At 43.1% G+C, this 14,440-nt stretch overlaps 1 protein-coding gene across 1 annotated transcript in view; it reads left to right on the forward strand.

Moving 5' to 3' along the window:
• The first annotated feature begins 11,768 nt into the window (after positions 1-11,768).
• The window catches only part of LOC129495388 (serpin B7-like), a 51,232-nt gene continuing 48,560 nt past the window's right edge, over positions 11,769-14,440 (forward strand). The window contains exon 1 of the mRNA XM_055302838.1: positions 11,769-11,922. Coding sequence (XP_055158813.1) covers positions 11,785-11,922 — 138 coding nt within the window. The 5' untranslated portion in view covers positions 11,769-11,784. The remainder of the gene's footprint in view (positions 11,923-14,440) is intronic.

Below are 14,440 nucleotides of genomic sequence, written 5' to 3' on the forward strand. Positions count from 1 at the left end.
TCCTGGTAAATTTGAGGAAACTGTATCCATTCAGTTAATTGTGTAAGTTCATCTTACAGCTTCTCTAGGATGGATGTGTCAGAGCGCTTGCTGTTGCTTCTCCATGTAACCATGTCCACAACATCCATTCTTTCATCCGACGAACGTGTGCTGAGCCCCTGGGGGGTGCTGGCCCAGGCCCCGCGGACTTTGAACCCAGGTCGCCCTCCCTCCCCGGGGGCTTCCTTCTGATGCCCACGATCTCCTCTCTGGGTCAGCCCGGAACGTGATGACCGCAGGCTGAACCACGTCAGGGTGCAGAGCGATATCGCGCTCCACAGTGCTCAAGTGCGGAGCTTGGGAGAAGATGATCGCCACACGGAGTGTTCAGCGCCCACCTCAGCCTCGTTCCTGAAACCCAGCCTGTGTACTGCGTGGATAAATAAAGATGACTTTCAAGCGTCAGTCGGACCTTTCCTTTGTGGAGTCTCACATTTTTCTGCCCGCATGCACTGGTTCAGATCCTTCATATTGGGGAACCCTGGGTAGCCCAGCGGTTTAGCACCTGCCTTTGGCCCAGGGCGCGATCCTGGAGTCCCGGGATCGAGCCCCACATCGGGCTCCCTGCATGAAGCCTGCTTCTCCCCCTGCCCGTGTCACTTTTTTTTTTAAAAGATTTATTTATTTATTTATGAGAGAGAGAGAGAGAGAGAGTCAGAGACACAGGAGGAGGGAGAAGCAGGCTCCATGCCGGGAGCCCGACGTGGGACTCGATCCCGGGACTCCAGGATCGCGGCCTGGGCCAAAGGCAGGCGCTAAACCGCTGAGCCACCCAGGGATCCCTCTGCCCATGTCTCTACCTGTCTCTGTGTCTCTCGTGATTAAATATATACAATCTTTAAAAAGTACGTAGTGTCCATTACCTCTTTGGTTAGGTTTATTCCTAGGTATCTTATGCTTTTGGGTGCAATCGTAAATGGGATTGACTCCCTAATTTCTCTTTCTTCAGTCTCATTGTTAGTGTATAGAAATGCCGCTGACTTCTGGGCATTGATTTTGTATCCTGCCACGCTGCCAAATTGCTGTATGAGTTCTAGCAATCTTGGGGTGGAGGCTTTTGGGTTTTCTATGTAGAGTATCATGTCATCGGCGAAGAGGGAGAGTTTGACTTCTTCTTTGCCAATTTGAATGCCTTTAATGTCTTTTTGTTGTCTGATTGCTGAGGCTAGGACTTCTAGTACTATGTTGAACAGCAGTGGTGAGAGTGGACATCCCTGTCTTGTCCCTGATCTTAGGGGAAAGGCTCCCAGTGCTTCCCCACTGAGAATGATATTTGCTGTGGGCTTTTCGTAGATGGCTTTTAAGATGTCGAGGAATGTTCCCTCTATCCCTACGCTCTGAAGAGTTTTGATCAGGAATGGATGCTGTATTTTGTCAAATGCTTTCTCTGCATCTAATGAGAGGATCATATGGTTCTTGGTTTTTCTCTTGCTGATGTGATGAATCACATTGATTGTTTTACGAGAGCTGAACCAGCCTTGTGTCCCGGGGAAAAATCCTACTTGGTTATGGTGAATAATTTTCTTAATGTGTTGTTGGATCCTATTGGCTAGTATCTTGTTGAGAATTTTTGCGTTCATGTTCATCAGGGATATTGGTCTATAATTCTCCTTTTTGGTGGGGTCTTTGTCTGGTTTTGGAATTAAGGTGATGCTGGCCTCATAGAACGAATTTGGAAGTATTCCATCTCTTTCTATCTTTCCGAACAGCTTTAGTAGAATAGGTATTGCTTCTTCTTTAAACGTTTGATAGAATTCCCCTGGGAAGCCATCTGGCCCTGGACTTTTGTGTCTTGGGAGGTTTTTGATGACTGCTTCAATTTCCTCCCTGGTTATTGGCCTGTTCAGGTTTTCTATTTCTTCCTGTTCCAGTTCTGGTAGTTTGTAGCTTTCCAGGAATGCGTCCATTTCTTCTAGATTGCCTAATTTATTGGTGTAGAGCTGCTCATAATATGTTTTTAAAATCGTTTGTATTTCCTTGGTGTTGGTAGTGATCTCTCCTTTCTCATTCATGATTTTATTAATTTGAGTCTTCTCTCTCTTCTTTTTAATAAGGTTGGCTAATGGTTTATCTATCTTATTAATTCTTTCAAAGAACCAATTCCTGGTCCTGTTGATCTGTTCCACAGTTCTTCTGGTCTCGATTTCATTGAGTTCTGCTCGAATCTTTATTAACTCTCTTCTTCTCCTGGGTGTAGGATCTATTTGCTGTTTTTTCTCTAGCTCCTTTAGGTGTAAGGTTAGCTTCTGTATTTGAGTTCTTTCCAGTTTTTGAATGGATGCTTGTATTGCGATGTATTTCCCCCTCAGGACTGCTTTTGGTGCAACCCAAAGATTTTGAATGGTTGTATCTTCATTCTCATTAGTTTCCATGAATCTTTTAAATTCTTCCTTAATTTCCTGGTTGACCCTTTCATCTTTTAGCAGGATTATCCTTAACCTCCACGTGTTTGAAGTCCTTCCAAACTTTTTGCTGTGATTTAGTTCTCATTTCAAGGCATTATGGTCTGAGAATACGCAGAGGACTATCTCAATCTTTTGGTATTGGTTCAGACCCGATCTGTGACCCAGTATGTTGTCTATTCTGGAGAAAGTTCCATGTGCACTTGAGAAGAATGTGTGTTCAGCTGAGTTTGGATGTAAAGTTCTGTATGTATCTGTGAAATCCATCTGGTGCAGTGTATCATTTAAAGCTCTTGTTTCTTTGGAGATGTTGTGTTTAGAAGACCTATCGAGTGTAGAAAGCACTAGATTGAAGTCACCAAGTATAAGTGTATTATTATCTAAGTATGTCTTAACTTTGGTTATTACTTGATTGATATATTTGGCAGCTCCCACATTCGGGGCATATGTATTGAGGATTGTTAAGTCCTCTTGTTGGATAGATCCTTTAAGTATGATATAGTGTCCCTCTTCATCTCTCACTATAGTCTTCGGGGTAAATTTTAGTTTATCGGATATAAGGATGGCTACCCCTGCTTTCTTTTGAGGACCATTTGAATGGTAAATGGTTCTCCAACATTTTATTTTCAGGCTGTAGGTGTCCTTCTATCTAAAATGAGTCTCTTGTAGACAGCAAATAGTCCCGCATCGGGCCCCCTGAAAGGAGCCTGCTTCTCCCTCTATTTGTGTCTCTGCCTCTCTCTCTGTCTCTCATGAATAAATAAATAAATCTTAAAAAAAAACAGGGATACCAGAAGTTATATTAAGATATTATTGGCAAAAACGCTGAAGAGTGAATTCCCAGGGTGGCTTTGTTATGAATCAGCAAATAAAATAGGATTCTTCTGCCCAAAAATGTATTGGATATCCGACCACAGAGGATCCTGCACCTACCTCAAGGCTTTGAAAAACAGTAACCATCACAAGAAAAAAGCAAAACAAATCAAAACAGAGACATGACAGCATGAGTCCTCCCTAGCAGGCTTGTCCATGACTGAATTTCATCTTCTGCCCTGACATTTGCATTGCTGAATTAACAAATATAAATATTAGTGACACTTATAAAGGGATCCAAAAGTTAAAGAATGATCAAGACCTCCTCACAGAGCATAAAAGATGTAATTGAGAGAAATAAAAGAAAATGAATGTGGCAGAGCATACTTTATGGATTACAAAACTAAATGTTGGAAATATGTAAATTTCCTAAGATTTTTCCATAGGTTGGTTGTTTTTGTTTTGTTTTGTTTTGTTTTGCTATTCTAAACAAAATCCAGCAATGTCTTATGTGTATATACTTGTAAATTGATTAGCTAATTCTAAAACTTATATAAAAATAAAGAGGGCCAAGAAGACAACGTTGAAATGTAAAAACAAAGTTGGAGCTTTACATTAGCAGGGGGCAAACTATAACTAGGGAAATGCAAAGAGGTATTAGTGCAGGGATAGACTGACAGACAGGAGAGTAGAATACAGAAGACAATACAGAAAAGCCAATTTGATCTTGATTTAAAACAAAGACACCAGTAACTGAGGGAGGAAGGGGAGGGAGTATGCATATTCATACTTCTTTTAAACAAATGAAGTTTAACCCATACTTCACAGCATTCCAAAGATAGATTCTAGAGAGACAGATTATAGTTCTTACGGAAAATGATTCAACACTAAAACTTCTAGAAGATAACACTGGAGAATATCTTATTAGTTAACTTGGTTTAGACAAAAATTTCTTGAACAGATCACCAAAAGCATTAGCTATAAAGAAAAAGATTGATAAGTAGATTTCATTAAAATTAAAATTAAAATCTTTCTGGTCATCAAAGAGAGTGAAAAGCCACAAACTGGTAGAAAGTGTTTGTAATAAATAGTTATGACAAAGATCTGTTATACAAATACATAAAGGAGTTCTATAAATCGATAATAAAAGGAAAAACAATCCAATATAAAAATGTGCAAAAGATTTCAACAGGAAGTTCTCAGATATTCCAGTGGAAGTATAAAGTGGAAAAAGTACTAAAACTGATTGAGGGGAGGGCACGATGGCGGAAGAGCAGGGTCCCCAAATCACCTGTCCCCACCAAATTCCCTAGATAACCTTCAAACCATCCTGAAAATCTACGAATTCGGCCTGAGATGTAAAGAGAGACCAGCTGGAACGCTACAGTGAGAAGAGTTCGCGCTTCTATCAAGGTAGGAAGACGGGGAAAAAGAAATAAAGGAACAAAAGGCCTCCGAGGGGGAGGGGCCCCGCGAGGAGCCGGGCTGAGGCCGGGGCGAGTGTCCCCAGGACAGGAGAGCCCCGTCCCGGAGGAGCAGGAGCTGCACCAACCTTCCCGGGCGGGCGGAAAGGGGCTCGCAGGGAGGTGGAGCAGGACCCAGGAGGGCGGGGATGCCCTCGGGCTCCCGGGGACACTAACAGACACCTGCGCCCCGGGAGAGTGCGCCGAGCTCCCTAAGGGCTGCAGCGCGCACGGCGGGGCCGGAACAGCTCGGAGGGGCTCCGGCGGCGGCTCCGCGGAGGGGGCTGCGGGGCCCCGGGAGCAGCTCGGAGGGGTGTCCCTGGTACCCCTGGGTTTTAAGAGCATTTTTGTAGTGCAGCTACTCACTATGAGACCTGTCTTCTCACATCAAGAAATCCCCTTCTAGGGGCCTTCTGCCCTTGTCTCCTTGTTCAGCCACTCTGCTTTTCTTTCTTTTCTTTTTTTTTTTTTTAATATATTGTTGTTGTTGTTTTTAAATATTTTTTTTATGATAGTCACAGAGAGAGAGAGAGAGGCAGAGACACAGGCAGAGGGAGAAGCAGGCTCCATGCACCGGGAGCCCGACGTGGGACTCGATCCCGGGTCCCCAGGATCGCGCCCCGGGCCAAAGGCAGGCGCCAAACCGCTGCGCCACCCAGGGATCCCCTGTTGTTGTTTTTTAATTTTTATTTATTTATGATAGTCACACACCACACAGAGAGAGGCAGAGACACAGGCAGAGGGAGAAGCAGGCTCCATGCACCGGGAGCCTGACGTGGGAGTTGATCCCGGGTCTCCAGGATCGCGCCCTGGGCCAAAGGCAGGCGCTAAACCGCTGCGCCACCCAGGGATCCCCACTCTGCTTTTCAATTCCACCAGTCCCAGGAACAAAAGAGGATCCATGTGAAGCCATTCTGTGTTGGTCATGCCACCTGATCATCTTCTTTCACTTATTTCTTCTATTTTCATGTTCAGGAGGGGAGTGCAGGGCCCTATCAACTTATTCCCTTTGAGTCACTGCTCCTCATGAGGTGATTTGCAAGTGAACCCTGGCTATCTTTCCTTGACATTTCTGGTACTTAAATAACTCTCTTCCCTACCATCAATGATGTACTTTTTCCTGTTAATTTTTTGAATGTAATGTAATTTCCATTAACATTATATTGGGGATGGGATGAGGGGTGGGAATTAAATGTTTTCAAATCTCATCTTTCCCCACAGCTTTAAAACTGTTTTACTAGTCAGTACATTAGAATATAGTGAGCCATGTCTTCAAAACTCTTCCACCTACTTCTTTTTTTTTAAGATTTTATTTATTTATTCATAGAGACACACACACACACAGAGAGAGAGAGAGAGAGAGAGAGAGAGAGAAAGGCAGAGACACAGGCAGAGGGAGAAGCAGGCTCCTCCATACAGGGAGCCCGACGCGGAACTCGATCCCAGGTCCCCAGGATCACGCCCCGGGCTCCAGGCGGCGCTAAACCGGCTGCCCTTCCACCTACTTCTGATGTTGGAATCCCTTAAGGAGGGACAAACCCTTCTCTCCAAAATTGGATGTCCAAGTACAAATTTCTCCGGAAAAGTGATGCTAATAAACCGATTGAGATTTAAAAGAAATGACAAATATCACTGCTTTTGTGCTAAGAGCAGCTTTTGTTAGTGGGGAAGGAGTCAAAACAAAAGGGAGATTTAGAGGGGCATTGGGCATTTGAATGGGAAGGGACGAGGCAAAGGGATATACTTATACCCTAAGTCTAGCCTTGACAATGTATATGACTTTTCCTGTATCCATAGGTAGGTGTGTGTGTGTGTGTGTGTGTGTGTGTGTGTGTGTGTGGTGAGGGGATGCATGAGATGTTGTTTCTATAAAGGACTAGTGACCTTCAGATAGCTTATCATGCCGTGCTGCCTGCGGTTCTTGCGCTTCCCCATCTGGCAGTTAACCCATGGGTCAGGGCATCCAGTAAGATGGAGACTGAGTATCCCCAACGCAGATAAATGGAAATAGAGAATAGAAGTGGTTCTATAAATGCTGATGGTGGCTGACTGTATTTACCATGAACAGGGAAGTCTCCTTATTTCAGCACACAGATTCTGCATCTCTATGCTCCACCGTCACAGGGCCATGGCTATATTTAACAACAAAGACAAAGCGACTGTAATTTTGTGACATAAATAGGATTTTCATTTTCCATACAGATCATGGTGAAACGCAAATACGAAAAGACCTTCTCCAAAAGATAATTTAAGAAATGTCCACATGCGTATGAAGGATATTTATAGTCATGGCCAACCCAAAATCCCACTTGGACCACAATTAACTTAGCATATATTTCTCAAGTGCTTACCAGGTTTTTTACAGTGTATTACATCTTTGGGATTTTAAGGCAGCATGGCTTGTTTTCTTGCTCAGGAAAAGGTCTTGTAGGAGTGACTTAGAAGTGACAATATAAAGTTATATATAAAAAGTGGAGAGAATCCAGTAAAATATATGATGAAAGCATATTATTGAGAAGGAAAAAAATCAATATGGACTCGTGATAATATGAAAGACGGTGAAAATGGGAAGATTTTGAGGTGGACCTTGAGTAATAGGTAATATGTAAATAAAAGAATTGTATACATACAGTTCTCATACATCCTGGATTTTCCCAGGGCTGCCTCAATCAGTTATTACAATAATAACTGCATTTATTAAGTGACTACTATATACTAAGTACTTTGCATATGTTACCTAGAATCCTCCCAACTATACATTTCCTAAAATTCTCCCTATTTTTCAAACAAACAAATAGGACATATAGAGCTTGCCAAAGGCCACGTGGGTACAAGGAGCTGGAATTTCCAGTACACCACACCCTTCTATGGTCTGTCATCCAAAGTGCACTTCACAGAAGACATACCCTGCTGTTTGGTTCAGATTATATGGTCTCTGCTGTGTAGTGGATCGTCAGCTTTTCTTCAAAGTTGCCCATTGCCATCTGTTATTGGCAAAAACCATTCATGCGTTGCAAGCTTATCATGAGATCTGGGACTTGAGTCACTTCATCTTTCAGGACACCATTTGAACTCTAGATAATGACTGTCATGAGAATTGCTAAAGCCCAGGCATTTGGTCAGTCCTGGGCAGAGGACAGGATTGTCTAAGTTTTGCACCTGGTGCTTGGCCCCTCTTGGCTCTGGCTTACCCTCATATTTAACCCCTCCCTATGTTCTATTCTTCTGGCTCCAGCTCTTGGCTCTCAGCTGATCACCTGCCCTACATCCAGGCACATACAGTTTAGATGGGAATGTGGAAGGAGAGTCCTTAGAATGTTTTCTTTCTGTGGTTGGTGTGGTTGACGTGCTCATGATAAAATGGTAGCATGAATAACAGATGCCAAGGCACTGCTCTAGGCTTCCTGCTGAGCAGGGGGATGATGCCCTGTGCCTTCCCGAGCTGGACAGGTGTGCCTCCTGGGTATCCCTTCCATGATTTTCTTTGTAGAGCAGCCTGGGAGAGGGGAGAGACTTCTGTGCATTGCTGTCACTACTGCAGCGATTGTCGCCAGCCTCTCCCTCAAGGGTTGAGCCAGTGGGAATTCTGGGGAACTTTCCCTGGATCCTGGTAGAGATGAGGTGGGAGGAGTGAGGACTCAGGAGGGGAGGAGGAAGGAAGAACCTGAGCCCAGCAGAGCAGGTGGCAGCACTGCAGTGGGAGGAGGTAAGTGGTATTCTTATACGTGCTGGGTTATTCTAGAGTATTCTCAGACACTAAAAAGGATCGACAACCCCAAGGGCTGTCTGTGTGAGCATTCATCTGCCTTCAAAATAACAACTTAACCTCCAGCATCTGGGCTTCTGGCAGTCGGACAATGCCTTGCTTGGTGAAATCCTGTCTCCTGTGCTTCCCTGAAGGCATCATAAACTCCCTTATCCATTCTCTACTCTCATCAGGGTTGTAGAGTGATTTTAAGATTAGAATGATAGTGGATGGCAATTTCTATCACATTGGCCAACATATCAGATAAAAGAAAATCAGCTTTGTTCTTTACCATATGTGAAAAATGCCTACCAAATGCTGAATAAATCCAAGCTTCTGAGAGATAATAACTTATACACTGAATATACTTAACGCTTGCATCTGGATTTCCCATCCCCTGGGTGTAACAATAGTACTGAGTAAAGGTGTGAATGAATGAATGGAAATTTACCAGCCAGTCTTTTCTACCTTTTTTTTTTTTAAGATTTTATTTATTTATTCATGAGAGACACAGAGAGGCAGGCATAGGCAGAGGGAGAGCAGGCTTTCTGCGGGGAGCCTGATGCGGGACTTGATCCGGGGACTCTGAGATCACACCCTGAGCTGAAGGCAGAGGCTCAACCCCTGAGTCAACCAGGCGTCCCCTACCTTTTTTTTTTTTTAACAGCAAATGATCTAAACCTGTCCCGATGACTAGTTGCCTATCAGCTCCCAGATCCAAAACAAAAGCTAGAAACAATAATACTTGATAAAAATTCCCCCCCAAAGTCTGCTAGGTGTTAGACACTCCCGACTGATGATATTTTCATTATTATCAGTGATACTTGGCAACTTCAGCAACAATGGGGAAAGACTTGAGCTTGATGTTGGTTTTAGGAATGTTAGGTGCTTTTGAGTACTTGATAAACTTATTCAGAATCAAAAGTTCTCAAAAAAAAAAAATCCAAAGCTGGGTACAGCTGAGCTTTAGAATATCTCTGTGCTCTAAATTTTGTCTTCTTTAGTAATTTATAGTCTGGACATCTCTGCTCGTATTTTTGCATTCAGTAAAGATCAACTAGCTAGTGGGCATCTCATGGGGCCCCCTATAAAGCATGAGACAGAGGAGAGGAAGGAAAAGGACTATTTGTATTTGTGAGGCCCCAACACCTGTGATGAGAACAGAAATAGTAACAGCAGGAAACCTTGCATTTAATCACAGTTGTAGCTGGAAGATTTTGATCCAAAGTCTGATAGGGTTTTCAATGCTTATATTTATACTGATAAATAACATTTTTCAAAAGATTTTATTTATTCATGAGAGACACAGAGAGTGGCAGAGACATAGGCAAAGGGAGAAACAGGCTCACCATAGGGAGCCCAGTCTGGGACTCAATCCCAGGACTCTGGGATCATGACGCTTAATCACTGAGCCACCCAGGTGCCCCGATAAATAAAATAACATTGATTCCTCAACAGGGATGAAGTAAAACTATTCTGGAAGTTTTTCTTAAAAGAGAGGTAGTAAGTCTCCCATTTGTCTGAAAAATGCTTAGAGATCTACATGGGGTGGAATTAAACCTAAGTTTCAGACTAGACAAATGTGCTCTTTTCTTCATGTTTCATGAATGAAGATGGAGTCTGGGTTTGCTCCAAAGCAAACACAGATTTCCTCCTTTATTCTTTGAGAATTAAAGAAATGATGTTTTCCTGCCTGAGCTGGGTTATGTTGCCATGAGTGATGCTCCCTGGAACACCTGCAAAGAGATAAAAGTTCCAGGATCATGTTTGATAGGGACAAGCCCTGTGGTCTTCGAATGTTCCCCAGAGGAGTAAAGACAGGCATAAGGCTGGTCCTCCAGGCCGTCCAGAGAGAGAGGCTGGAGCCACAAGGACAGTGACTGTCTGCACCTGAGCCCTTCCCTCCAGCTCAGTCGACCTCACTGGCTTCTCTCCTTCTGCCAGAAGGAGGTTGAGCATCTGTCCCGAAAGCCTCCTGCAGCCGTGCCCTCTCCCCCAAAGCTCTTTCCAAGTATCTCCAGCCATCACAAAGTGTGGACTACTAGGGAGAGGCAGGAATAATATCTTAGGAACTTCCTTCCACCCACAGTGTTTACACTGAAGCGTGACACTGAGGTGGCATTTCAGGCCATAGTTAGAGGCTTCCTGGGTTTTTTTCCCCTACTTCTGAAATGATCAAAAACACTTTTTTCTTTACTGCTTCTTATTTCTCCCCTTTAAAAAGTTTTTTTTTCCCTTTGAGAATTCAGAAAAATTTGGGGTGGGAGGAGGCATGAATAGGAACAAAAATCAGGGATAAGATGAGAAGGATCCGAGTTCCTTTGTACTGGTCCCCTTGGTATATAATTAGCCTGTTTTAATGGCAGACACTGGAGTTTGTGGGTTGACTGAACGAAATTCACTGGCCAGAGTATCATTTTGAAGGGGAGTTAGTGAGGCAAGTGGTGCTTAATAGATGGTCACTTTGAAGAATTTTCAAAATCTTTATTCGATGATAGACAAGAATTGTCACATCACATTGTGGTCTATGTATACAATGGAATATTCCTCAGCTGTTAGAAATGACAAATACCCACCATTTGCTTCGACATGGATGGAACTGGAGGGTATTATGCCGAGTGAAGTAAGTCAATCAGAGAAGGACAAACATTTTATGGTCTCATTCATTTGGGGAATATAAAAAATAGTGAAAGGGAATAAAGGGGAAAGGAGAAAAAATGAGTGGGAAATATCAGAAAGGGAGACAGAACATGGAAGACTCCTAACTCTGGGAAACGAACTAGGGGTGGTGTAAGGGTAGGAGGGCAGGGGATGGGGGTGACTGGGTAGCGGGCACTGAGGGGGGCACTTGACAGGATGAGCACTGGGTGTTATTCTGTATGTGGGCAAATTGAACACCAATAAAAAATAAATTTATTATTAAAAAAAGAATTGTCACATCACTAATAAAAAGTATACAGTTCTGTATAAAGGCCATTGTAGTGGTTGACCAATACCTTATTACCCATCACCAAAGGTGGAAACAAATGGGGACAGCATTCATTGGGATGAATATTTATGCACGAACCTTTGAAGTGTGCAAGTAGGAGGATTCTCTTGTCTGTGCACGAGATGTTATGTAATGAGAGCATGCCTCAGGGGATGCAAAGTAAAGACCAGAGCTGTTTTCTCAACATGTTGCTGCCTGTTAAGGTTCCGATTATGAACGTTGCTGTGTGTCAGGTCCCATAAAATCATTATGTGGGGCGAGTGTATGAAATGTTTCAGCAAAGTGGTTGGCGGTGATGGCCATCTCTCTTCATGGGGGACAGAGAACCGATTTATGAGTGGCGTGCTCCCAGCCACACCTGGGGGACCTGTAGAGGGATCCAGTGACAACATCACAGTCTTAACAGAATCCCAACTTGGTCTCCTGCTAAAGGTTGTGAAAGCCATGCAGATGTTCGTTTCATATGACAAGGTGGGTCTGGGCTTCCACTGCCTTCCAGTTGAAATCTGGGTGGAGGATAAACAGAGGTTCCTGCTTCCATGGTCAGTATTTTTTTTGAGAAGCTGGTGAAGAAGATTCTGAGAGATTAGAAGGTATTAGTTCCCTCCGGGTGCTGGGCCTGGCATTGTGGCTTCCTCCTACATTTTAGATTTTTCTATTTCCAGAATCTCGGGTGGACTCAGTGTGAGTGTGTGTGTGTGTGTGTGTGTGTGTGTGTGTGTGTGTGATGTGAGGAAATGGAAAAACTTACAAGGACTCTTAGTTCTTTATAGTTGGCATTACCATGAACTCAAAGTCTTTCTCAAATTCTCTACCTCTTCCCATAGTGGTCTCCATTATCATTTTGAAAGTTTCTGTTCAACGTTAAGAGTTAGAAACATAGTAAGTTCATCTTTTTCATCTAGGAAATTAGCTGCAAGGCAACAATTTAGATTTTGGATTTCCTGATTTTTATTGAGCCAAATGATTGTGTATAAATTCTATCTAATACAGCATGTGTGCCCTTGGAAAAGTAACTGAATAGCTTGAGATTAATTTTCAGCTGAAAAATAGGGATAACAATAAAATAGTGGTATCAGTGCTTGTGAAGATCAAAAGATGGCCTCATTTGTTATTATCTTTTAATAGATTTAGTTGGTATAATAGTGTTAAGTTATAAAGTTGCATAGAGGTCTGTTAAGAATCAATTGTGTGGTTTGCCAAAGTCCTTAGTCTTATGTTTGATTCCAGAGGGCCATTTAATGCTTTAGGGTAGGAGTCGGCAAACCTTAACTCTCAGTCCAAAACAGGCTTGCCACCTGATTTTGTAAATAAAGTTTTATTGGAACACAGCCATGTCCATTTGTTTACTTATTTGCTATGTCTGCTTTCATGCTACAACCAAAAAATTGAGTTGTGAAAGATGGCCATATGGCACACATACCCAGAGTATTTACTCTCCGGTCCCATACAGAAGAACTTTGCCAACCTCTGCTCCCAGGAGTTCCTGATGAAATAAACAGTCTCCAAACTTCTAAAGTGCAATGCTTAATCCTTCACATAATTGTAAATCCTCGGCACCACACTTAGCAAATATTGCTCCCTTCAAGTTCACAGGCTATTTGCCTTTCTGGCAAGTTTTAGATTCCGAGGGATCCTTTCTTGTTTGTTGTTCATCCCTCAACCACAGGTGGCTCTACCAGGAGGGTATGTTGCCCACATGTTCTAGTAACTGCTTCTTCAAGCCTGGTGTCAGTGTCACACCGCCACATTCTCATAGCACCTGCCCCAACCCTGTCATACACAACACTTTGTACAACTCCGATTGCTAACTTTGTGGTCCACATAGCAAGCAACAAATGGCATGATTGGTGTGACTTTAAAATGTTCACAGATAAAGATCCCTGGAAAGTTTAGTAGTATCAGGCCTAGGAATGGTCCTTACTGCCTGGCCACACCCAGAGCCAGACACCATCCACAGAGATTAATTCTTTTTCCTCTGATATTTGTGCATTTCCTGGAGGGTGAAAAGTGGCACATGGGGTTTAAATTGTATAGTGAACACATTTTTACTGTCTAGAAGAGATTAGTTAATATAAAGGGAAGCAAAAAAATCATGAGCTCCTTTCTTAAAGATGCTACCTGCTTCACTGAAGCACTCAGAAATATAACCAGTGTTTAGAAACTGGCTCTAAATAACAAGGACTTGGCCATTATCCTCTGGTCTCAAATGCTCTGCATCTGGCTCCTGGAGAGATTGTGGTTGACTGTGGAGAGGTGTTTTAGGAGCAGTTACAGGGAAATACTTCTTTATGGCCTGGGCCCCTTTTCATGAACAGATAGATACTCATATCATCTGGATTTTTGGTATATGTGACATAGAGAAGACTCTCATGGAAATCCTGGTGCCTGGGTGTGATAGGCCCACTCCCTTCTAGCATCTTACCGTCTCATCAAGATGAACAGCCACTGTGAGGCTCCCACTCTCCACTTTGGCACCAAGCCCAGCTCTTCTTCAAAGGCCACCTCACAGTGTGCGAATTCACTCAACAGCAAAGAGCAAGAACTTTGCATTGTGGCTAGGGTCCAAGAGTTTTAGTATTAAGCCCTAAATATTTAAGAAAGCTCTCTAAGGGATGTTAAGACTTGATCAGAGTCATCACTGAGTGTGGACCCACTTCTCGGTCAGTGGCTATCAAGCAATTGTTACTGATCACATGCATGTGTGCACACACAAAATAATTCTTGCTCTTATTGTGAGCAGTGCTCTGTGATCTACCTTATTCTATTTGTCTGTTCTCATGTGTCCTATCCTATTCCATTGTATCATATACTACTGCCTTTCATTTTTAAAAAGATTTTATTTATTTTGAGAGAGAGAGGAGGGAGAGAGAGGAAGGCAGGGAGGAGCTGAGGGAGAGGGAGAAAGAGAATCTCAAGCAGACTCCTTGCTGAGCCCAGTCTCAGGACCCTGAAATCATGACCTGAGCCATAATCAAGAGTCGAATGC

The sequence above is a fragment of the Nyctereutes procyonoides genome, unplaced genomic scaffold (assembly GCF_905146905.1).
Source record: "Nyctereutes procyonoides isolate TBG_1078 unplaced genomic scaffold, NYPRO_anot_genome, whole genome shotgun sequence".
NCBI classification, from domain to species: domain Eukaryota; kingdom Metazoa; phylum Chordata; class Mammalia; order Carnivora; family Canidae; genus Nyctereutes; species Nyctereutes procyonoides.